A 25,525-nucleotide genomic window follows, 5' to 3' on the forward strand; every position below is an offset into this window, starting at 1 on the left:
CATTTAATATTGTAGCTGGTTAGCTTTTTTCGTAGGGTAGCCCTTATAAGTTCTTTCAAAAGTTGGTTCCTCAAATAATCTTTTGAAGATCCTTATGGGGTAAATTTTTTCAGCGGGTTGGTTGTTTTCTTAATTAACTTATAGAGGTTCCCCCACAGTTTCAAATAAAAATAATAACCTTTGCTTTTTAGTGTGCCTCTCTTTCGAGCACAAACTTGTATACAAGTAAATATAGACAGGAAATTATATATATTGTAAGGGTGTATGTACTGGTTTAGTGCATTTTATTTATGTATGTTGATTGGATTTGGCCTGTGTATTTACTTTGCCAATTCTGTTAAAAACAGAATTACAAGATATTCCAATATCCTTTAAAAACCACAAATGTAGGGCTAAAACATTTAATTTCAGACCTAAAGGGTCTCTCAGAATAATAGGCTTTTACAGGATATTGGAAAGTGTGTGACTGCTCAGAACTAGGATAATTATGTTAATTAAATTGCCTTGTGTGGAAAAATAACAATAATTATTTAGTGGGAAATAGGATAATGAACCCTTCCAATGACACAGATAGAAGATAATGGATTTGTGAGAGAAAGTAATAAGTTCTGTTTTGTGTGTGTGAATCATGTACAGTATATGTACAGTATGTGTGCAGGGAAGGTAGTAAATTAGACATATATTGCCTTCTTATAGTGTTCAAACCCCTTGCCAATTTTGTAATTTAACTGAATTTACAAATGGTTCTTTTAAATTTCTTGCTGCTTTATTGTCATTTTAAAACACTGACACTCTAAACCAGTTATTGTTTGGTGAAATTGGTTCTCTGGTGGGAAATAAAAAATAAGTTTTAAATAAGTAGAACTCCTACACAATAATGTTTGGTAGAATGACATTTTACTGCAATAATAGCCTGAAGTCTTTTTATAGGTATGTACTGGCCTTGCATACTGTGTTGGAGGGATTTTGGCTCCAGGTTGTTCAGGGTGGTTTATTGATGCTTGTGGACAGCAAATATCAAATACTGCCTCAGAATTTCTATGGGATTGAGATCAGGACTAGGACTGGTCAACTGTAGAACAAAGTTTTTTTGTTAAGCCACTCCAATTTTGCTTTGGCATTGTAGATGGGATCGTTGTCCTGCTTAACAGTGAATTTTTGTGGACTTAAATAGGTTTTCTTGCAGTAGTTCCCTGTATTTTGTTCCATCCATTCTTCCTTTTTTAACAAGATGCCCAGTTTCTGATGTGAATCATGTACAGTATGTGCAGAGTATGTGGTAAATTGTTATTTTGAGATATATACAATTCTAACACTACTGTTAAAAAGTTTGAGGTCACTTTTAAATTACCTTGTTTTCGAAAGAAAAGCCCATGTTTTGGCCTCTTCACTGTTGACGTTGAAACTGGTGTTTTGCGGATACAATTTAATGTAGCTGCCAGTTGAGGACCTGTGAGGCGTCTGTTTCTCAAACTAGACACTAATGTATTTATCCTTTCTTCATGTTCTTAGCAATTGTGGCAGATTGTGGCAGATGTCCAACCTTTGGCTGAGTCAAGAGCGGGAGTGCAGTTGGTTAGCGTCGATTAGCATGAATTGAGGAGGTGTTTTGTAAAGTGTTCTACATTTTGTAATACCTTAGTTGATAAGTTAGTTGTTGCTATGTGGTAAAATCTAATTCCAGCTCTTATAGGCTGTCATTTGGTAGCAAATAATGCTAGCTCTCCTTAGCTAGTGAGTAGTACTATATCACTCACAGTATTCTTTCCATGTGACACTTTTAAGTGAATTATTCTATTGTAATAATTTTATTACATTTGTGTTGAAAAATAATTTACTGATAATTTACAGTATTATGATTTAATTGACTGAACAACTGATTGTGTTATCACTTAAAAAAAATTACATGGTGTTGTGTTAAGAGTAACATCATAAAGATTTATAAGCCTGTTGTGATGTAAGGCAGGTCGTTTTTTTTTATGTGAATGGATCATTCCTGACGAGGATTTGGCTAGCCACCCAAAGTCTAACCCACTTACAGCTGAGGATAGAGCCAAAAAGATCATCCCTGAGTTCTATATCTTCCCCTACACGTGTAATTACCCTACACGTGGGTTACATAATGATCAATTAGCCTTTTAAAATGATTAACTTGGATTAGAAAACAACTTGCTATTGGAACACAGGGCTGATCGTTGCTGATAATGGGCCTCTGTACACTTATGTAGATCTTTTGAACGGTAGTGTATATGAACTGTAACTACATATATTTTTTAATACATTACATTTACTTATATAGTGCCACAACCTGGGAATCTGTATAACTGTTCAAAGTTCAGAAAAATATGATTATTTGAAAAGAATAATGAATTACAAAATGATCAAACAAATTATTTTCTCAACAACTGTCTCAACAAATCTTTTTCTCAGTTGTAAACAACTATATTTCTCAGTTGTAAACAACTCTATTTCTCAGTTTGAAGAGTAACATTGTAAACATTAAGGATGAGAAAAGTGTGTGTCAACATAAAATCTTAGGCACTGCTGTCAAATATCCATGATCCAAATACTTACTCAAAAGAAAGGTTTTCCAGCACACTGTAGCTTTGTTGGTCTGCTGTACGTCAGACAACATGGCAGATTTCGTGGGATTTCAATCCTTTGCTACAGCCGTAGCTTGGACTTTTGAAATCAAAAATTTTTTGGAAGACTTTGGTTTGGAGTTTGAGCATAATTAGAGGCTAAAACCCGTCGAATACCTCAAATCAAGTTGATTTTCGAATGTTGGAATGTATTGGCACCAATTGGCGTAGATATTGTGATGGTAGAAAGATTGGAATTTAACATTTAGCATTAACCAAAGAGATATCTGAGATCCAGCAAATCTAAATGTTTATGTGTACAGTACCAGCCACACGTTTGGACACAACCATTCAACTGAATGGGTGAGTGTGTCCAAACTTTTGACTAGTGCTGTATATGTATGTGTTGCAGCGAGCTCTTCTGGAACAGAAGCAGAAGAAGAAGAGGCAGGAGCCTCTAATGGTGCAGTCCAATGTTGACGGGCGGTCTCGTGCTCGCAGGACCAAGCAGTGTGAAGAGCAGGCTCCCCTGGTGGAGTCCTACCTCAGTAGCAACAGTAGCACCATTTACCATGGTAAGAAAACCAGAAAACGAACTGCTTCGTACTGTAAATGGAATGGCAAAATAATTCAAACCCCTCACCAATTCTCTAATGTTTAACTGAATTTCCAATTATATTTTGTTCAGGACTTGATATCTTTCACTGTAGACTGTAACCTTCTCTCTCACTTCATCTTTCTTTCCATAACCTCCACCTCCCTGCTAACTCCCTCTCATCACTGGCTCCTGCTGGGTCGTGCATAGTGCAAGAAGCTGAACATGAGGAGGTGAAGATGGTAGCAGATATCCAGGCTCCTCGCTCAGCCAAAAAGGGAAAAGCATCAGCTAGCTCCACCCCACAGACAGGCAGCGGCAAAAAGGAGAGAAAGGGGAAGCACAAAGGTCAGCTATGCTGCTGCTGCCTCGAGACAGAGATACGAAATGACAAGATCAGACAGATGAGACAGACAGACCACAGCATGCATGGTTCTCTCTCTCTATGTCTGTCGGCCAACTTTACAGCATCTCTCCATCTGGCTTAGCTCTGACTCCTACTGGGGCGGAAATCAAACAATTGATTGAAATCCTCATGTTTTCCAGAGGAGGAAATTTCATCTATTGTGCCAGTATATAACACTGCTTGTCAAAGTGTTTTGCAGAGCAAGATACTGTATATTATTATGGTACCTTGTAGAATGAAGCAGAGGTGAAGTTTGTTGCATAGCCACTAGACATTTTTTGTCAACCTATCTCTTCTATTGTAACATTACTGTCGAAGTATACTGTCCTAAAAAGCCAATTTTAAGATGCTTCCCATGCTGCATCAGTTACCTTCATGTATACGCTGGTCTCTCATTCTCATCCTTTTAGAATTAGATTTAGTGTTTTGTGTTTTTGTGTCTCTGGGGACAAATGCCATGTGGTTCTAAACCTAATAAGGCTGCCCTTACAGAGAAGCAAAACATGTACTCTGATACTAAGTCTATCAAAAATCTAATCAGAGTTCTTAGAGGAGCCGGTCCTGGCTGTATACCAAGGAAAGAAATAAGTGCCTGCTTAAATGTGTGTTGTCTTCGAAACAGACTTCAGCAGCATGAATTGAAACAGAATAAGCAAATTGTGGTTTGTTTCTCACTTTATTGTCTTTCTTTGCTTCTAAGTTTCCATAATCAGTGTCTTAAAATATATATAGCTTATAGTTATAGGTCGCAATAATGCAGGAAACCTCTCCTCAAGACTGAAATACTGTACTGGGAAAACATTTATATCATATTATTGATTTCCTATGATGGATGTGTTGGAGTTTCATTCAGATTGTTACCTAGCCTGGGTTACTCAGCCGTCCATAGTGTCGTGAGCCAGATGGTTCACTTCCACAGTCTTTGAATGATATGCAAGATTCCAGGCTTAAGGGAATCCCACTTCCTTGTAAGGAAGATAAGTGACATATACGCAACAGGATACAAGACCGTCTGCCATCTCAGTTTGTTCTTTGTACTCTTGATTTACTTGTTCATTGTCTTTGTTTTTTCCACTAAGCTTTTAATGGGATTCCAATCCCCCCCAAAAGATATATTGGAATACATAAATAAAATGCATGCACTCACATACAGTCATTCACTTGAATGGGTTAGTATGTCCAAACTTGACTGGTAATGTTACACTGATGAGCCAGAACATTATGACCACTCACAGGTGGAGCAAATAACATTGATTATCTCCTAAAAAGGGCACATGTCAAGGTCAGGTCAATGAAGGCTACGCTGTCTGGTCCAAACCGACAGAACTGTCTACTGTGGTTGAAGAGTCACAGAACATTTTAATGATGGTTATGGGAGGAATGTGTCACAACACACCATGTTGTCCATTGTCGAAAGCTCCTGCAAAGGGCATGTGAGCATCAGAATTGGATTTTGGCGCGTAAAAGAGGGTCGCCTGGTCCGATGAGTCCCATTTCCTTTACCATCACATGGTCGGCTGCGTATGTATGGTCCATATACCTGGGGAAGTGATGGCTTTCAGGATGCATTGTGGGAAGACGAGAAACCTGTGAAGGCAGTATGATGCTCGGCAATGTTCTGCTGGGAAACCCTAGGTATGGGCATTCATGTGGATATCAGTTTGACACGTGCCACCTACCTAAACATTGTTGCAGACCAGGTACACCCCTTCATGTTAATGGTATTCCCTGATGGCAGGGGCCTCTTTCGGCAGGATAAGGCACCCTGCCGCACGATACACGTTGTTCGGGAATGGTTTGAGGAACATGATGAGGAGTTCAAGATGTTGTCCAGATCTCAATCCGTTTGAGCATCAGTGGGATGTGCTGTACCAACAAGTCTGATCCATGGCGGCTCCACCTCACAACTTACAGGACTTGAAGAATCTGCTGCACATTTCTTGATGCCAGATATCACCGGACACATTCAGGGGGTCTTGTAGAGTCCATGCCTCGGTGGGTTGCCACTGTTTCGGCGGCACGCGGAGGAACAACAGAATATTAGGCAGGTGTTCATAATGTTTCGGCCCGTCTGTGTCTATACTAGTTACAGATATCTATATAAAAGCCTCATATTTACACCATATAATACCAGTCAAAAGTTGGGACACATCTACTCATTCAAGGGTATTTTTATAGTTCTCATATTTTAAGAGATCAATACTGTTAAATATCACATGGAATCATGAAGTAACCAAAAATTTGCACCTCTGTGGTGGTGTGATTCCAATGGGGTTGATGGGGAGAATTGGTCTAATCCTGATGGGACTTATTGGGTGTGGTGGTGTGACAGGACTTGAGGGGCCCACATCCTTCCAGGAAGAGGGTCAGATCCAGATCCTGACGGTGGGTCACTCATATGTGGAGGAGGGGAATGAGGGGAACACCGTGATCAACGCTCAGCCACAGGGCAAACAGGACCTGAGAGTCACCATGCTGAAGAAAGGTATCCATTGTCTAGGCTTCTTCCTGCCCTCCAGGGTAATGTATGTTCATGTGCAGTTTTGCTTTGATTAGTCTGAAACACAGGGAAGAATGAAGAGGACCTCTCTAATCAAGCATATCAGCTATTGTTTTATAATGATGATATTGGAGGAAACTCATATTTAATGTACAATAAGACCAGTCAAACAGAGGTCTCGTTTCCTCTGGGTTTGTTGCCTGAGCAGTGACATGGTGCTTTTAACATCATGAATAACACCTCATTAAGAATATCAAAATGATGCCTAGGGTTGTCCAGTGGTCCAAGCTGATTCTTCCGATGCAGCTACAGTCTTCGGAAAGTATTCAGACACCTTCGCTTTCTCTGCAGTTTGTTGTTATAGAGTTAATTCATTATTGATTAAAGACATCAATCTATGTACAATAACCCATAATGACAAAGCAACAGCAAGTTGTCTATTGAAAATGTTCAACTTTAATATTTGAGATATCTTAAGAACTTGAGTCAACCTGTTGCAAATTCAACTGAATGGACGTGATTTTGAAAGGCACACACCTATATACAGGTGCTGGTCATAAAATTTGAATATCATCAAAAAGTTGATTTATTTTAGTAATTCCATTCAAAAAATGAAACTTGTATATTATATTCATTCATTACACACAGACTGATATATTTCAAATGTTTATTTCTTTTAATTGTGATGATTATTACTGACAACTAATGAAAATCCCAAATTCAGTATCTCCAAAAATTAGAATATTACTTAAGACCAATACAAAAAAAGGATTTAAAAAAAAAGGAATGTTGGCCAACTGAAAAGTATGAACATGAAAAGTATGAGCATGTACAGCACTCAATACTTAGTTGGGGCTCCTTTTACCTGAATTACTGCAGCAATGGGGCGTGGCATGGAGTCGATCAGTCTGTGGCACTGCTTAGGTGTTATGAGAGCCCAGGTCCACACAGTGGACCAACACCTGCAGATGACATGGCACCCCAAACCATCACTGACTGTGGAAACTTTACAATGGACTTCAAGCAACGTGGATTCTGTGCCTCTCCTCTCTTCCTCCAGACTCTGGGACCTTGATTTCCAAAGGAAATGCAAAATGTACTTTCATCAGAGAACATAACTCAGCAGCAGTCCAGTCCTTTTTGTCTTTAGACCAGGCGAGACGCTTCTGACGCTGTGTCTTGTTCAAGAGTGGCTTGACACAAAGAATGCGACAGCTGAAACCCATGTCTTGCATACGTCTGTGCGTGGTGGTTCTTGAAGCACTGACTCCAGCTGCAGTCCACTCTTTGTGAATCTCCCCCACATTTTTGAATGGGTTTTGTTTCACAATCCTCTCGAGGGTGCGGTTATCCCTGTTGCTTGTACACTTTTTTCTACCACATCTTTTCCTTTCCTTTGCCTCTATATTAATGTGCTTGGACACAGAGCTCTGTGAACAGCCAGCCACTTTAGCTATGACCTTTTGTGTCTTGCCCTCCTTGTGCAAGGTGTCAATGGTCGTCTTTTGGATAGCTGTCATGTCAGCAGTCTTCCCCATGATTCTCTTGCCTACAGAACTAGACTGAGAGACCATTTAAAGGCCTTTGCAGGTGTTTTGGGCTAATTAGCTGATTAGAGTGTGGCACCAGGTGTCTTCAATATTGAACCTTTTCACAATATTCAAATTTTCTGAGATACTGAATTTGGGTTTTTCATTAGTTGTCAGTTATAATCATCAAAATTAAAAGAAATAAACACTTGAAATATATCAGTCTGTGTGGAATGAATGTATACATTATACAAGTTTCACTTTTTGAATGGAATTACTGAAATAAATCAACTTTTTGATGATATTCTAATTTTATGACCAGCACCTGTATATCTTTGTATAAGCTCTCACACTTCACAGTACATGTCAGAACAAAAAACAATAAAGTCGTCAAGTCCATGAAACTCTTCGTAGATCCCAGAGACAGATTTATGTAGAGGCATTGATCTGGGGAAGGTTATAATGTAGGTGGCCTAAACAGAAGACACTCCTAAGTAAAATGTGTATGCCATTCTACCTCAAGGACCATGAGAAAAACATTATCTGGTCTGATAAGACTGAAGACTGCAGACTGCCTGAATGCTAAGTGCTGTATCTGGTGACAACAAGGTTTTGATTATAACCTAGCTAATACCGTCCCTATAGTGAATCATTGTGGTGGGAGCATCATGCTATGGGATGCTTCTCAGCGGCAGGGAATGGGAGACATGTCAGGATTGTTGGAGGGATGAAGTGAGCAAAATACAGAGCGGTTCTTGAAGAGAACCGGATCCAAAGAGTACAGACTGGGGTGAAGATTCATCTTTCAGCATGACAGCAAACAAAAGTACACAGCCAAGACAGCGCTGAATGCTGGATTGTCTTCAGATCAAGTCTGTAAATATCCTTGAGTCGAGAGCTACTGTAAAGCCAGGACTTAATCTCCATTGAATGTCTTTATGGGGACCTAAAGATTGCAGTTCACAGGTCCTCTCCATCCATCCCCAATCCCAATTTGCAGAGCTTCATAGGATCAAGAAATGAAGGGAGAAACTGACCCGAAGCTCTGATTGTTACATGCCCAACTGGTATAGGCATAGCCAGAATGACCCAAAGCTCTGATCACTGCCAAAGGTGCTTCAACAAAGTACTGAATACAGAGTTGTTTGTTGCTTCAATCAATTGGCTCAATATCTAGATATTATCGACTTTTTTGAAGTCGATAATACAACAAAATGTGGCTCAAGTGGTGGGGTACAGTACGTGGTTGCAGCATGGCTTCAGTGTCGTCCTACTGCTATTTTGGCACTCTCCTCCTTACCCACCACCTTTCCTCTATAAATTAAAAAGATATGTAAAAGGCATTTTAAAAAGCATCAATAGTACTCCTGAGACTAATACGCTTTCCTGTGATAGTGAATTTCTCTCCCTCTTTTTCTCTCTCTCACTCTCTGTTTCACGAGTAGAAAATAACGTTTACTGTACTACTAGTATAAATGCCCAGATCAGCAGGGAATGTTTCAAATTCATGTTTCAAATCCTGAGATATTCCCCAAGAGAACATTTCTAGCTGGTCTGTCCGTTTTTATTGACCTGTTAATCTGTTCATACTGGTTTTAGAAACATGCAGTACTGTACCCCCCCCCCCCCCCAATTCAGTCTTGTAAATGTTAGATGTAGGATTCTACACTGTGCCTCTTTAAGCGTTATCTAAAGGTGTGTATTGAGAGCTTTTCACAGCTCTTGAAAGAGCTACACACAGATTGGGCACTACCCAGCACTCCCCCTGTCTCACTGAAGTGAATCAAAACCTCTCCATAAAAAGAGCAGTGACTGATATTTTAGAACAGAGGCTTGTGTTTCTGTGGTCCTGTGTGTTGTTTCCAAGATGTGCAATGCCACATGCATTTTGAGTGCTTTTTTGTTCATCTGTATTCACGGCAACACAATCTATTGCTCATTGTGTATTTTCTGTTTGCAAAGGTATTTCTAGTAGTATGAACTTTGATGAGGAGGAGGATGATGACGATGAAGTCAGTTCCAGTTCCTCCCAGCTCAACAGTAACACAAGACCAGGATCTGCCACCAGCAAGAAGTCCTGCAAGGTACTTGACCTGATACGCTGTGGTCATTATCGATTCCTGGTCCCTGACGGAGCCTTTACACACTGTGCACTAATGCACCCTCTGTTTGCTTTCTTTCTCTGCTTAGCGGTGCTTAGTCAGCCATTATTAATCCATTTGGGCAGTGGGGATAGAGCAGCTTTTTGTTGTGGCCTACATAATTATTAATCTATTCCTCTTTATGTGTATTATCTTAGTTTGTGCTGTAATCTAATATATAGTTTGTGCTGTAATTTTTATATGTAAATCGTTTTTCCCTGTATCTCAAAATCAAACCTGCCTAATAAATCAATTTGAAAGAAGGAAAGGGGAACTCTTTGTTAGCTGATTATAATTGTCCTGATTACATACTAGCCCACACAGTTTTAAAATGCTATTTAAATGGCCCCCTGAAAAGACAAATGACAGCCCACATAATGGCACATTATCAAGACAGAAGTTAGGAACTCTGGTATTTCTGACTTGTCACATGCTGAAATGATTATTAATTATTGTTTGTATGAATAGTTGAATCCTGTGGTGTGAAAACATTCTATTTTTGCTTTCTGGCTGACTGAGTCAGAGGTAGTCAGGAAGGAAGTAAGGCGATGTAGTTGTGATTCGAAGAGGTTCATTGGAAATCACTCTGTAGTTCATTGTGGGCTTTAGTAAGGCTCCTGACATTAGTAGCTTCCCTGAGCACCTGGCCACGCCACCACTCTGCTGAGACACTGTATGATCAGTTTGGTTGTCAATTATGTTTTGCTAACCCCCTGCTGAAACCCAGATGGTGTTTACACAGCTTTCAGGTTTTAGACACAATGTGCCAATGTTTTTTTCTGTCCCTCAATGGATGTTTTACAATGACCATTATCCCTTTAAAATGGAAGGAAAGCAGAAGAGCTACCTGTTTTTTAATCAGATGTTTTCAACATGACCTGGGCTGATGGACTGTGTGTGTTTCCCTCAGGAGGCAGCCTCAGCCTCCACCCCTCCCATCAACGACCCGGCCGTGGACGTGGACGACCTGGAGGAGTTCACCCTGAGGCCAGCCCCTCAGGGGGTTACCGTGAAGTGCAGGATTACCAGAGACAAGAAGGGCATGGACAGAGGCATGTACCCTACCTACTATCTGCACCTGGAGAGGGAGGATGGAAAGAAGGTGAGTGAAGAGCTAAATAATTGGGATAAATAATTATCAATGCAAAGACTTTTATGTGGTCCCATGGTTGTTTTCCCTGCTCTGACTTAGTGCTTCCATCAACCAACTGTTGAGGCTATTGGTTGAGCCAATTTTTTGTAACATACGATGTGGTTAGCTGATAAAAATAGTGATTATCCGTGTGTTGTAATCTGGTGAATTTGCACAGCCAATGAACTATGACAGACTGTGAAAGGAAGGACATTTATTTTGTATTGCAGCTTGTTAGATTGTGCTAATTTAGGTTTTTCTGTGCCATGGATTAATGATGGTGCTGATGTTTTGCTTTGCAAATTGGATTGGTTCTTACCATAGGTGTTCCTGTTAGCCGGAAGAAAGAGAAAGAAGAGCAAAACATCTAATTACCTCATCTCCATCGATCCCACCGACTTGTCTCGAGGTGGGGAGAGTTTCATTGGAAAGCTGAGGTGAGAAAATCTGTAACTGTTTTTTCTGAAGGCAGGCTGCAGCTAACATTTTCCCAATAAAATCAAACAGGATTATGCGAAATCCACATTAGATGTTTGTTTCTTTTTCAGACTGTAGGACTGTGGGTAGAGTTGTTACTACAGTGTAAAGCTAACTGCTGAGTGCATGCTCGTACCTATCTGTCAACTTAAATGGCATTCTCTTGAATGACGTTTGCCTATTTGGAGGCGCTGAATTAATGTGCTGTTTGCTACATGCTGTAATGAATTTAGAGGCTATGTAAGACCACACCTGGCAGCTCTCCTGTAGAAGCCTAAGTAATTAGATTCATTACTTCTGTTTGAGCATTCACCTGTCCTAGTTATTGGGATGAGGAAGCAACTACGTGTTGGCAAGACAGGTTTCATTAAAACAGGGACAGAGGGCCTTACCCAGTGAGCAGACTGGAGAAGGGAGAGGGACACTGCTACAGGGCAAGCAGACAATCTCTCCAAATGGGTAATGCTCCCCATGGACGTGTGTGTGGGTCTGCATGAACGACAGTATATCTACATCGTTTGAATTCATCAGCTTTGTACATTTTTATGTGTAATCCCTCCTTTCCTTCATTCTTGACAGCTGTTAGTGGAATCACACAGATAGGCAGAAGATGGGGTTCAGGCGAGTGTCACATTTACTGATGTTGGTTGTCTGGTAATAATAAAAGTACATACTTGTTCATGCTATTAAAGCAGTTTCCAGACCCTGAATATGAAAATACTGTAGTCACAACTCTGTTTAATTTACCAGAAGTCAATACCATGTTATACCAAGAGAGGGTGTACTAAGAACCACTAGATGCCCTATATAGAGACAAACTGTTTTGAAACATATATTCCCATTACAATTAGATAATATTTGGACAAACGTCATTGAAATCCATGCCGGTAAAAACTGCTCCTGCTACATTTGTACGCATGCACATTCACATGCTGTCCGCATATGCACTGTCTGCTCTCTGTCTGTTAGTATATTATATTGCAAAGGCTCCAGGCTCTGATTTCCAAGAAGGCAATGACATAAGGGGTCCTTAGAGATGGCATCTGCTCTGACACAGTACAGTGGCTCCACAGAGAGTGGCTCTGAATTTTATCGAACATGGCCTGGCCAGAGGTGTAGAGGGATTAGTGTTTCTTAGTTTATTTTCATCCTCTCAAATCAAATGCATTATGACATTTGCACAGGATCTCATTGAAGTGGACAATTGTCTGCAACCAGCCACTGTTAACAGTCCTTGTTCACCCAGAACTCCATCTATGACTCCAACACCCTTATCACATTTTGGCCTGACAAAACAGCATGTATGGAGGAGGCCAGGGACCTGGCAGTGTGGTCCCTCAACATCAGCAGGACAAAGAAGCTGAATGTAGACTACAGGAAAGTCCACTGACAGGGCTAAAGTGGAGTAGGTAGAGATCTTCAAGTTCCTTGGTGTCCACATCAATAATAAACTAAGACGATCTACACACAAAGACAATTGGGAAGAAAGGATATCAGTGCCTGTTCCCTCATACGAAGCTGAACAGATTTGGCCTGAGCCCTCAGATCCTCCAAAAATGTTACACCAGGAAGGAAGAAAGGAAGTGTGTGAGAAACTGACAAAATCCAGATGTGCAAAGACATCTCTAAGAAGTTTCTAAGCTGGGATTGCCACTCGAATTTGCATCTAAAAAGTAATGGATAAAGGGTTTGAATTTTTATGTACATTAAATAAATTGGTACACATTTACAAAAACGTTGATCAGTTCTTAATTCTTTAACATAATAAAAATGTAAGGTTAAGGGTGTCACTACTTAATTGAAATTCCTTGTGTTACTATTGTCTTTACAGACATTGTTTGGGTTCATGGAATAACAAAGCACAGTTTCATGTATCGACAAATAAACCCTCACCCAATATCTTGCATCAACTGTTCCTCTAAAATTCAGAAATACACTCAATCAGACATACCCAACTTGGAGTACAATTGCTGATGCCTGATACATTTCCCAGCATCTTCTTTCAGCACTGGAGGGCATATCTTCAGACCAGATTGCTGCCCAATGTCTGATAACCTTTTTGTAATGAGAGGCTAATATAGAAATCAATGGCTGCATAATTTTAATAAAGTGAAATGGGACCTATTGCTATATTTATTTCAAACAATGTACAAACACATACCAAAACAAGTGGGCTATGTCCCTGATGGGAGGCTTATTTGATTGAATGGAAGTTTTTTTTCTATGCATATTCACAGGGCTGGCATTGAATCTCATTCTTGATTGAATGCAGATGGAAAGTATCAGCCCAATTCATAATCGCTCAAGATTGCAGGCTAAATTCTTCAAGAATCAAGTTTATCAGCTACTCTAAAGCCATATAAATCAGAGTAACACTTGACTGAAGAAGAGTTGAATTTAAATAATTAGCTGACCTATCGCCAATGAGAGTCATGAACAAGCCGCATAGATGAGCTCCCAACCTCTCATTTGACCTTTAAGAGTCATCCAATGGGCTAAAATGGTCTACAGTTGTGATTCAAGTGGAGGAATTAACAGACAAGACATTATTCAACCTAGTAGTGCAGATGATTCATCAGCTGTTACTTTACTGCCATACTGTTATTTATTGTCATGATTAACACTGTAATTGTGAATTTCAAAAGAGTTGGTGACTTTTAAATGACTGGTAAATTGTGGAATCATTTAAGAGGATAACGATTGTGATGGATATAAAATGTATAGTAGTGATTAGCATAGCTGTTTGTCTGCTCATTAAGTATGATTGAAGGATGTGCTGATTAGGAATAATGGTCATTGCCTTCATCTGTCTCCATGGCTCCTTATCTCGTTATGACAGACTCACCTAGTCTCTCTGTAAAGCTTGGTGTGTTTTCTCTTCTACGCAGGTCCAACCTGATGGGGACCAAGTTTACAGTATATGACAGTGGACAGAACCCTGGGAAGACCACCTCCAGCCTAGAGGCAACTAACCTGCGGCAGGAGCTGGCAGCCATCTGCTATGTGAGTCCTTCTGTTGTGTGTTAGTCAGATACAAACATAGAGATACTTTCAGGCCCATAGCTAATTGGCAATGCCTTAGTCTGGGGAGACATGGTGCGTCGGACACACGAGAGGCAGGCCAAATCCATAAATTGGGCCTAGAGACGACACACAGAGAGCTACTCTCTGACATTAGGACCTAACTGGTAGTCTTTCATACTAGTGCCTTAATCTGGGAAGACATGGATGTCAGACACATAAACAGAAGAAGCAAACCAGGGTGAATGATCCATTCAATGTAAGGGGGTTAGTAAGCAAAGCTACAGAACATGAGTGTTGGAGCATGAGGACATATAGTGCTCAACCTGCAAATGTCTACGCTTTATCTGAGAGATGATCAATAAAAGGCTCATACTGTGGTTGACTTATTGTATTATTCAGAGGATTGTACCAAAGTGTACAGTAGTGTCCATAACTCTTAAATTACATAAATCTTATAAAAACTTTGTAAAGCCTTTAGAATGCATTTTTAATGAGTTCCTAATCATTACATAAATGTGTTACAAAGCATCTATAATGCTTAATATGTCATGCTTATAATGCAACTATTTCATGCATTATAAAGGATGCACAAATGTAACAACTTTTCAATATTATCACTAATGCCATATTCGACAAAGCCTGCTAACGTGATTTATGAATGGTAGCTTAAGGATGCCTTAATTAAGGCTTTATATGATGCATTCATATACAGCCATAATGTGAAAGTACATTCCCGATACCACCCAATGTAATATATGCAGGGACAACTGTAAGTTGCTTTGTAAAGAAGTGTTAAATGCTATAAGGCCTGAGAAGATGCGATATAGACTCACCTAAAGGATTATTAGGAACACCTGTTAAATTTCTCATTAATGCACTTATCTAATCAACCAATCACATGGCATTTGCTTCAATGCATTTAGGGGTGTGGTCCTGGTCAAGACAATCTCCTGAACTCCAAACTGAACGTCAGAATGGGAAAAAAAGGTGATTTAAGCAATTTTGAGCATGGCATGTTTGTTGGTGCCAGACGGGCTGTATTTCACAATCTGCTCAGTTACTGGGATTGTCACGCACAACCATTTCTAGGGTTTACAAAGAATGGTGTGAAAAGGGAAAAACATCCAGTATGCGGCAGTCCTGTGTGCGAAAATGCCCTATTGATGCTAGAGGTCAGAGGAGAATGGGCCGACTGATTCAAGCTGTTAGAAGAGCAACTTTGATTGAAATAACTACTCGTTACAACTGAGGTATGCAGCAAAGCAGTTGTGAAGCCACGACACGCACAACCTTGAGGCGGATGGGCTACAACAGCAGAAGACCCCACCGGGTACCACTCATCTCCACTACAAATAGGAAAAAGAGGCTACAATTTGCACGAGCTCACCAAAATTAGGACAGTTGAAGACTGGAAGAATGTTGCCTGGTCTGATGAGTCTCGATTTCTGTTGAGACATTCAGATGGTAGAGTCAGAATTTGGCGTAAACAGAATGAGAACATGGATCCATCATGCCTTGTTACCACTGTGCAGGCTGGTGGTGGTGGTGTAATGGTGTGGGGGATGTTTTCTTGGCACACTTTAGGCCCCTTAGTGCCAATTGGGCATCGTTTAAATGCCACGGCCTACCTGAGCATTGTTTCTGACCATGTCCATCCCTTTATGACCACCATGTACCCATCCTCTGATGGCAACTTCCAGCAGGATAATGCACCATGTCACAAAGCTCAAATCATTTCAAATTGGTTTCCTGAACATGACAATGAGTTCACTGTACTGAAATGGCCCCCACAGTCACCAGATCTCAACCCAATAGAGCATCTTTGGGATGTGGTGGAACGGGAGCTTCGTGCCCTGGATGTGCATCCCACAAATCTCCATCAACTGCAAGATGCTATCCTATCAATATGGGCCAACATTTCTAAAGAATGCTTTCAGCACCTTGTTGAATCAATGCCACATAGAATTAAGGCAGTTCTGAAGGCGAAAGGAGGTCAAACACAGTATTAGTATGGTGTTCCTAATAATCCTTTAGGTGAGTGTACACAACCGTTTAAATGTGGGGTCAAACTATGTAGATATTCCGTTGAAAATCAGCCGTTTCCAGGTACAATAGTCATTTACAACATTCACAATGTCTACACCGTATTTCTGATACATTTTATTTTATTTTAATGGAAAAATGTGCTTTTCTTTTGATATTTGGACACTGGCACAATTTTCATAATTTTGCCTCTGTACGTCACCACAATGGATGTGAAATGAAACAACCGAGATGTAATTGAAGTGCAGACTTTCAGCTTTAATTCAAGGGGTTGAAGAAAAATATCATATGAAACGTTTAGGAATTGCAACAATTTTCATATACAGTCCCCTAATTTCAGGGACTGAAATGTACAGTTGTGCTCAAAAGTTAGCATACCCTTGGAGTGTTGGTAATATATGTACCATTTGTAAAGAAAACATGAGTGAGCAGGCAAAACATGTCTTTGGTCGTCTTGTATGAAACGCACGTTTGAGATCTCCCCAGATTGGCTCAATGTTATTAAGGTCATGAGACTGTGATGGCCATTCCAGAACCCTCACCTTTTTCTGATGTAACCACTGGAAGGTCAACTTAGCCTTGTGCTTAGGTTCATTGTCGTGCTAGAAAGTCCAAGAGCAGCTTTTGTGCAGAAGAATGCAAATTGTCTGCCAATTGATTTGGCCACTCCTAATGTTCCTGCTATCCCTCTGATGTTTATTTTTTTGCAGTGTAAGGATGGCCTGTTTCACTTGCACTGAGCACTCCTTAGACCACATGTTGTGGGATCACAGCAACAGCTTCCAAATGCAAATGCCACACCTGGAATCAACTCCAGACCTTTTAGCTGCTTAATTGATGACGAAATAATGAAGGAATAGCCCACATCTGTCCATGAAACTGCTTTTGAGTCAATAGTCAAAGAGGGGGCTACATATTAAACAGCTGTAATTCCTAAACCCTTACTCCAATATAAATATCTTTTAATTAAAGCTGAGAGACTGCACCACAAGCCAAATCCATTATTTCACTGTATCTTGAATATATTTTGGTAAACAGCCAAAATAACAAAACTTGTGTCATTGTCCAATTATTTCCAGACCTCTATATACCAATACGTCACAGCTGAGGGTTGTTCTTAGGCAGAAGGAATGTACATGTTGGGCTGCAGAATGGCACGCTCATGTTAGAATATTTGTCTGAAATTATAATAGCCCTCAACGTAGGGAAATTGGCTTTCTTCTGGAACAAAACCACACGAGCCCACAGTATTATAATGAAACATATCATGTGGATCTATACACTGTTTGGTCTTTCAAATATTCACACACTCCCCGCTAAAGGTCAGGCACCAAATTATTGCACCATTGTAACAGGTTTTATTCAAGCCCTTGTTCAGCATCATAGCTTTTGGCTAGACTGTCTTAGGTAAAACTACTCATGAAACACATGTATGGAAGCTTTGCATGCCCAGCAACCCATGTAACTTGAAAACTACAGAAACTTGTGAATCATGAAATAGCAGCAGATTCTTAGGAACCTATTAATTAAATCTTTCTGTAGTGGTTGTGTCCTGAAATACTTTGAAGAAAGAAACCATCTGTAATACAGAACACAAAACTGTAAATCACATGAGGTCTTGCGCTAAAGTGTATCCCCTTTGGTCATTTGTAACGCTTACATGAATACCTCATATCATAAGATGCCATACTTAAGTGAAAACATTAAGGGGCCCTTAAATGGCTCAGTGGTAAAGTCTCTTTATTGTAGTTAAGTGCAACATTGAAAGACAGGGGTTCAAAACCTGCTTGCTGATTAGCCATTAGGGTCTGTGTTTTGCGGGGCAATTTGCCTGCACTGTCTGTGTTTGAGAGATTAGTAATCAAATATGATTGACAAAAATGATTGGCAAAAATTTTAACTTTCTAAGCCTGTGTGCGAATGTTAATAAAAATGTGGAGCAGTGAAGCAACAGAGGATATGTGTGTATGTCTGGGATGCACTGATTGGGAAATGTTTTGGTCTGCCACTAATAGTCTGGATGAGTACACCGATGCTGTGACATCATACATCAGCTTCTGTGACAGCTGCGTACCAACTCTGACCAAGATGAGCTACAACAACGACAAACCCTGGTTCACAGCCAAACTCAAATGGCTGCATTCTGTAAAGGAGGAGGCGTTCAGGAGTGGGGACAGAGACAGGTACAGAGAGGCTACATACTGCTTTGGTAAGGCAGTGAAGGAAATCAAGCGCCTGTATGGGGAGAAATTAAGACAACAGATCTTGACCAACGACTCTGCTACTGTTTGGAGAGGCCTCCAATAGATTACCAACTACAAAACCTAAATCCCCCTAATCTATTAAAGACCTGCAACTTGCCAACGACCTGAATGAGTTATACTGCAGATTTGAAAGACAAAAGGGCAGTCCTGACAACATAACTTCTACCTGTGTCCAGCCATCAACATCAACCCCCCACCACTGGGGACCATTCACAATCACCCATCCCAATTGTCCCCACCTGTGCCACTACAATGGAATCCTGGAGGGGGACGTTAACACACTATTCAAAAGAAAGAACCCCTGCAAAGCAGCAGGGCCTGATGGTGTCTCCCCATCCACCCTAATGCACTCAGCATTCTGCTATGTTTATTGACATCTTCAACATATCACTGGATACGTGCTGCATCCCAGCCTGGTTCAACTCCTCCATCACCATCCCAGTCCCCAAAAAGCCAAGGATCACAGGACTAAATGACTACAGACCTGTCGCACTAACCTCTGTGTTTATGAAGTCATTTGAGCGCCTTGTGCTGTCCCACCTCAAGACCATCACTGATCCTCTACTAGACCCACTGCAGTTTGCCTACAGAGCCAACAGGTCTGTGGACGATAGGGTCAACATGCCTCTTAACTTCATCCTCCAGCATCTGGACTCCCCTGGAACTTACGCCAGAATCCTGTTTGTTGACTTCAGTTTCGCATTCAACACCATAATTCCCACTTTGCTCCAAGGCAAGCAATCCCAACTGGGAGTGCCCGAGTTCACATGCAAGTAGATCACTTCCTGTCCAACAGGAGGCAGCATGTGAGGCTGGGGAAGCACCTGTTGGACCCCCTGACCATCAGCACCAGCTCCCCTCAAGGCTGTGTCCTGTCCCCCCTACTCTTTTCCCTGTACACCAACAGCTGCACCTCCAGCCGTCACTCTGTCAAGCCCCTGAAGTCTGCAGATGACACCACCCTCACAGGACAACATGAAAAACAGCCAAAGCAAAGTGCTTCAGTTTTGTAGTCCAAGTGAAGCTATACAAAATAAGATTTTCATTTGGGTTATTGGGTTATTTTCATTGTGTTCATGTGTTTTTGTTTACTTCAATGTTATAAAGTATTTATTTCCTCCAAACAAATGAACAGATGCAGAATCTCACAAAAGTGAGTACACCCCTTACATCTTTGCAAATATTTGATTATATCTTTTCATGTGACAACACTGAGGAAATGACACTTTGCTACTATGTAAAGTAGTGAGTGTACAACTTGTATAACAGTGTAAATTTGCTGTCCCCCCAAAATAACTCAACACACACCCATTAATGTCTAAACCGCTGGCAACAAAAGTGAGTACACCCCTAAGTGAAAATGTCAAAATTAGGCCCAATTAGCCATTTTCCCTCCCAGTGTCATGCAACTCGTTAGTGTTACAAGGTCTCAGGTGTGAATGGGGAACAGGTGTGTTAAATTTGGTGTTATCGCTCTCACACTCCCTCATACTGGTAACTGGATGTTCAATATGGCACCTAATGGCAAAGAACTCTCTGAGGATCGGAAAAAAATTATTGTTGCTCTACATAAAGATGGCCTAGGCTATAAGAAGATTGCCAAGACCCTGAAACTGAGCTGCAGCACTGTGGCCAAGAACATACAGCGGTTTACCAGGACACGTTCCACTCAGAACAGGCCTCGCCATGGTCGACCAAAGAAGTTGAATGCACATGCTCAGCGTCATACCCAGAGGTTGTCTTTGGGAAATAGATGTATGAGTGCTGCTAGCATTTCTGCAGAGGTTGAAGGGGTGGGGGGGTCAGCCTGGCAGTGCTCAGACCATATGCCGCACTCTGCATCAAATTGGTCTGCATGGCTGTCGTCCCAATAGAAAGACACTTCTAAAGATGATGCACAAGAAAGCCCACAAACAATTTGCTAAAGACAAGCAGACTAAGGACATGGATTACTGGAACCATGTCCTGTGGTCTGATTAGACCAAGAAAAACTTATTTGGTTCAGATGGTGTCAAGCGTGTTTTGGTGGCAACCAGGTGAGGAGTACAAAGACAAGTGTATCTTGCCTACAGTCAAGCATGTTGGTGGGAGTGTCATGGTCTTGGGCTGCATGAGTGCTGCCAGCACTGGGGAGCTACAGTTCATTGAGGGAACCATGAATGCCAACATATGCTGTGACATACTGAAGCAGAGCATGATCCCCTTCCTTTGGACACTGGGCCACAGGGCAGTATTCCAACATGATAATGACCCCAATCACACCTCCAAGATGACCACTGCCTTGCTAAAGAAGCTGAGGGTAAAAGTGATGGACTGGCCAAGCATGTCTCCAGACCTAAACCCTATTGAGCATCTGTGGGGCATCCTCAAATGGAAGGTGGAGGAGCGCAAGGTCTCTAACATCCACCAGCTCCGTGATGTCGTCATGGAGGAGTGGAAGAGGACTCCAGTGGCAACCTGTGAAGCTCTGGTGAAGTCCATGCACAAGAGGGTTAAGGCAGTGCTGGACAATAATGGTGGCCACACAAAATATTGACACTTTGGGCCCTATTTGGACATTTTCACTTAGGGGTGTACTCACTTTTGTTGCCAGCGGTTTAGACATTAATGGCTGTGTGTTGTGTTATTTTGAGGGGACAGCAACTTTACACTGTTATACAAGTTGTACACTCACTACTTAGTAGCAAAAGTGTCATTTCTTAAGTGTTTTCACATGAAAAGATATAATCAAATATTTACAAAAATGTGAGGGGTGTACTCACTTTTGTGAGATTCTGTATGTCTCGTCGCTTCACATTGTTTCAGGGGACTTAAGATTTCTGACTGTACTGTAAGTCTACTATACTCTTTTCAGGAAACCAATGTTTTAGGGTTCAAAGGACCTCGTAAAATGAGTGTCATTATACCTGGAATGAACATGGACCATGAGAGAGTCTCCATCTGCCCGCGAAATGTAAGCAAAGACTAGTATTTGTCAAATTCAAAGAGTCTGGCAGTTTGGTTTCACCTTGTTGCCTTAAATAATGGTTTACCTTTCTTTCACTCTCAAATATATTCAGGACCATGAGTCTTTGCTGGCGCGTTGGCAGAACAAGAGCACAGAGAGTGTAATTGAGCTTCACAACAAGACCCCAGTGTGGAACGACGACACACAGTCCTACGTGCTCAACTTCCACGGCAGAGTCACTCAGGCCTCAGTCAAAAATTTCCAGATCATCCATGACAATGACCGTGAGCTGGCTGCATGTCAATTCTTTGTGCACTATAGGGTGCCATTTGGCCTGCAGACAAAGTGCAGAGCACAGTAAAGGCTTGAATTAAAATAAACATTGATCAAGGTATTTCTTCTTTTTCTGTTCCTTTATCCCACATTCAGCTGACTACATCGTGATGCAGTTTGGGCGAGTTGCAGAGGATGTATTCACGATGGACTACAACTACCCTATGTGTGCCCTCCAAGGCTTTGCCATTGCTCTCTCCAGCTTTGACAGCAAGCTGGCCTGTGAGTAGCAGCCATCCTCGCTCCCTTGCCCTCCTGAGAAGCCGCCTGCCCCTTATTGAAGGCCTACTCAATGGGCCTCCACTAGCCCTTCAGTCTCCTCACCAAGGGCTGCAGTTAATCCCGGGTCACCTTGGAGACCCTACACTGTCTGAGAATCCCACCTGGAATTGTGCTGGAGCTGTGGATGGAGGCTGTGGAGGCGCAAGTGCGTGCGTGCGTGCGTGTTGTGTGTATTTGGCTGTGTCTCGAGCTGCCCCACACAACTCTTCCAGTCTCCATTCTGGATATGGATATGTCAAGCAGCGGACAGGACAAGCACAAAGACTAATCCATTAGTCATTGAATCCTAAGGCTCATTTTAATAGGTTTTAAATGACATATGTAATAGTGAATTCTGTTACATTATTTATCTGTTGTGGAATTCTAACATTTCTTTAACCATTAATTACTTTTGGATAAGTGTGACCTTTAATGCTAACACTAACTATTTTTCATCTTCAAATATAATTGGTTGAAAGAGTAAATAAATGATTGCCTCCCACGATTAGTTGGGGGAGGGGACTGTGGATCGGTTCCTATACGTACTTACAGGATTGCATACTTTCCGTGATATTTAAGACAGTGCTGGCCTGATAGCGTTATAACAAATAATTGAAAATGCTAATTTGCAAGAACATGCCCCTCACCCCATTGTACCATAAGTCATAAAATTCAATACATATTTTCCACCCTAAGGGCCCATATCAATCAATCAAATTTATTTTATAAAATCTTTTTATAAAGTCCATAAAGGCTGCAATGATGGGTTTTCTGCCAATTAAAACACCTAAAATAATAAATCTCCGTTAAATTAATCATTTAAAGACAAAGGTCTATGAAGACCTAAACAAATTGGCCACCATTGACCACTAAAAAACAATGTGTGAATGGTCTGGCATAAATGCATGGCGTAAATGCATATAAATCAGTCTGGGAAAATTTTTATGTAACATCCTTTGGGACACATTGCAAATACTGTCAAGACACTACATATAAAAGAACATAAATATTGACCACACAGTGCTGCTATAATGGACACAAATCTCTTGACCTGTCACTTAGTGACAATTTGGCAGACATGCTCAGGGAAGATTTCTCTTTAACCAACACAATTTCTCTGATTGTGTCTCGATTTTGACAACATTTAGATGAATGACATGTCTTTTACAAAATTACACTGATTAGCCCAGCATAGCAGAGCATTATTCATGGGGTTGGCATGTTCACTCTTGCCTTGTTTAATGATAGACTGTAAACCAATAGCTTAAAATGTAAAACATATTTTAAGATAAAACTAACTTAATCGCCACTAATTTTAATAATTTTAACATCACATAACATCCACTCATTTGCATGTACTTATATTGTTTTCATTATTTATACATTTCAATATGTTGTTCGTAAATTAGTCAATAGCCTATCCTTTGTTTCCACTCATTTAATCTTAGTTTTGGAGCCTGGAGCACACAACATGATTGAAGGGATAATCTGGCACACCTACACATAGGATAAAACCGTAAATTGAACATAAACAGACAAGGTCAACTAAGGGCATGACACTGTACATGCATCGTGTAAAACATCATATCAAACTATCAAGTATGAGAATGTATAGGATGGTGCACTTTAATTATGAGTTTACAGTATGGTAATAGCTGTACATATTGTGCCTTTGGAGACTAAATCAAATGGTATGCTTTAACTATCAAATATTCTCTGGGACAAGGCTTTTGTAATGCACCTGACCTTTCTGACCTTGGGTTTCTTTGTCCTTCCTGCTTCCTCTCTGACCATCTACTAGAAAAACACTTCTGGAGGGATTTGGTCCCTTTTCTGTTGGTTAAGTCTGATTTGTGGATAATATTACTAAAAGCTGGTCTTTTATATGCCCCCTACTGGCAGATTATGAACTTGCTGAAGGAAATCTGATTCACAGATTTGGCCCAAATCAACTTAACAAGTTAGTATGTTTTGGTTGAATAAAAAACATGGTATCAGGTATTGGCACCAGGCACAAGACCATGGACATTGTATTTTGTAGATGCATTCATTTATTCATCTAACATTAACAGTCCATCAATACAATTGCAGACCAAACCCCTCAGATACTGCAAGAATAGTAGCAGGCCTTTGTGTATTAACACACATACTAATCACTAATTCTCTATTTATATGAGTCTCTATAAATCTGGCATAGCAGAGGATTTTTGTTCTCCATGTTTTACTCTTCAAAACTTCTTGAGGCCAAATCTTTTCTCAAATTACATGAAACTTTTATATTTTATGGATATTAAGTGTAAAATTAAGACTTGGCCAAATGGCAAAGAACAAACTTTGATGACACAGCTCAATGTTGTCTTCTTTAATCAACCATGATATTCTTGTACCTTAGTAATTTGTCAAAGAGAAAAGTCAGATTGCTGAGATCTGTGCAGAAAACTGCTGTGCTTTTTTTATACTTTCTTTCTGTCCAAAAAACAAGGCCCTTTCATGTGCAACTGTGATATACTGTAGTGATAACACTCCTTGGTATACGTCACCAGTACGGCTCCCCAACTGAGACCAGGGTGTGATCGCAGTATTTGCCCGACCTACTGTTCTCCTGTTGCCCTGTCTACCCCTTTGTTTTCCATCACTCTTAATAAAGTTAAAATACCTGAAAAATATCATTAATAAAAAAGAAGGCCCGTTTATTCCATAATTCCACAGTTTATTCCACATATTCCATGTTTAAGTGCTGTTTCACGGTATTGTAAAATGTGGACATTGGTTAATATAGTGATTGTATACACACAGTTCTCTGATAATGAAATAAAACTACAATGAGTGAAACATTATTAAAAGAACAGTCAAATGCACCCACTGCACTAAGCCTGCTCTGATTTAACCTTCTGGGTTGTGACACGTCACAAATGGATAATGGGCAGCTAGGACATAGTGTCCTCGAGGTAGTGTACATACTATTTAAAAGGAAAACCAGTGGCTTAGATGCAATTATATACATAATAATTGGTGTGGTAGTTGCTGAACTGTAGAAATAGCTGATTTGAATATTACCCTTAATACAATATTAGTAGCCATTGTCAGGGTTTCTGAGTGGTATGGGGGCCTAATGTTCTACCACACAGTGCAGCTTTGTCATTGTGACTAGGGTTCTAATTGTAATCGCAGTGTGTGCAAGTCCCGCAGAGGATGCCCGACATACACCACCGTTCAAACGTTTGGGGTCACTTAGAAATATCCTTCTTTTCACTGGAAAAGCAGATTTTCTGTCCATTGAAATTACATCAA

General features: G+C 40.6%; 1 protein-coding gene across 2 annotated transcripts in view; it reads left to right on the top strand.

Annotated features, from left to right (window-relative positions):
• tub (TUB bipartite transcription factor) overlaps positions 1–23,743 on the top strand; it is a 79,120-nt gene extending 55,377 nt beyond the window's left edge. For both annotated transcript variants that reach the window (XM_010890514.4, XM_010890515.4), the window contains exons 3-12: positions 2,995–3,157; positions 3,388–3,525; positions 5,916–6,068; positions 9,575–9,696; positions 10,664–10,855; positions 11,210–11,322; positions 14,251–14,365; positions 21,548–21,646; positions 21,753–21,924; positions 22,070–23,743. In XM_010890514.4, coding sequence (XP_010888816.1) covers positions 2,995–3,157; positions 3,388–3,525; positions 5,916–6,068; positions 9,575–9,696; positions 10,664–10,855; positions 11,210–11,322; positions 14,251–14,365; positions 21,548–21,646; positions 21,753–21,924; positions 22,070–22,203 — 1,401 coding nt within the window. In that variant the 3' untranslated portion in view covers positions 22,204–23,743. The remainder of the gene's footprint in view (positions 1–2,994; positions 3,158–3,387; positions 3,526–5,915; positions 6,069–9,574; positions 9,697–10,663; positions 10,856–11,209; positions 11,323–14,250; positions 14,366–21,547; positions 21,647–21,752; positions 21,925–22,069) is intronic.
• The last annotated feature ends 1,782 nt before the right edge of the window (positions 23,744–25,525 follow it).

Source organism: Esox lucius, chromosome 2, assembly GCF_011004845.1.
Source record: "Esox lucius isolate fEsoLuc1 chromosome 2, fEsoLuc1.pri, whole genome shotgun sequence".
Taxonomy (NCBI): Eukaryota; Metazoa; Chordata; class Actinopteri; order Esociformes; family Esocidae; genus Esox; species Esox lucius.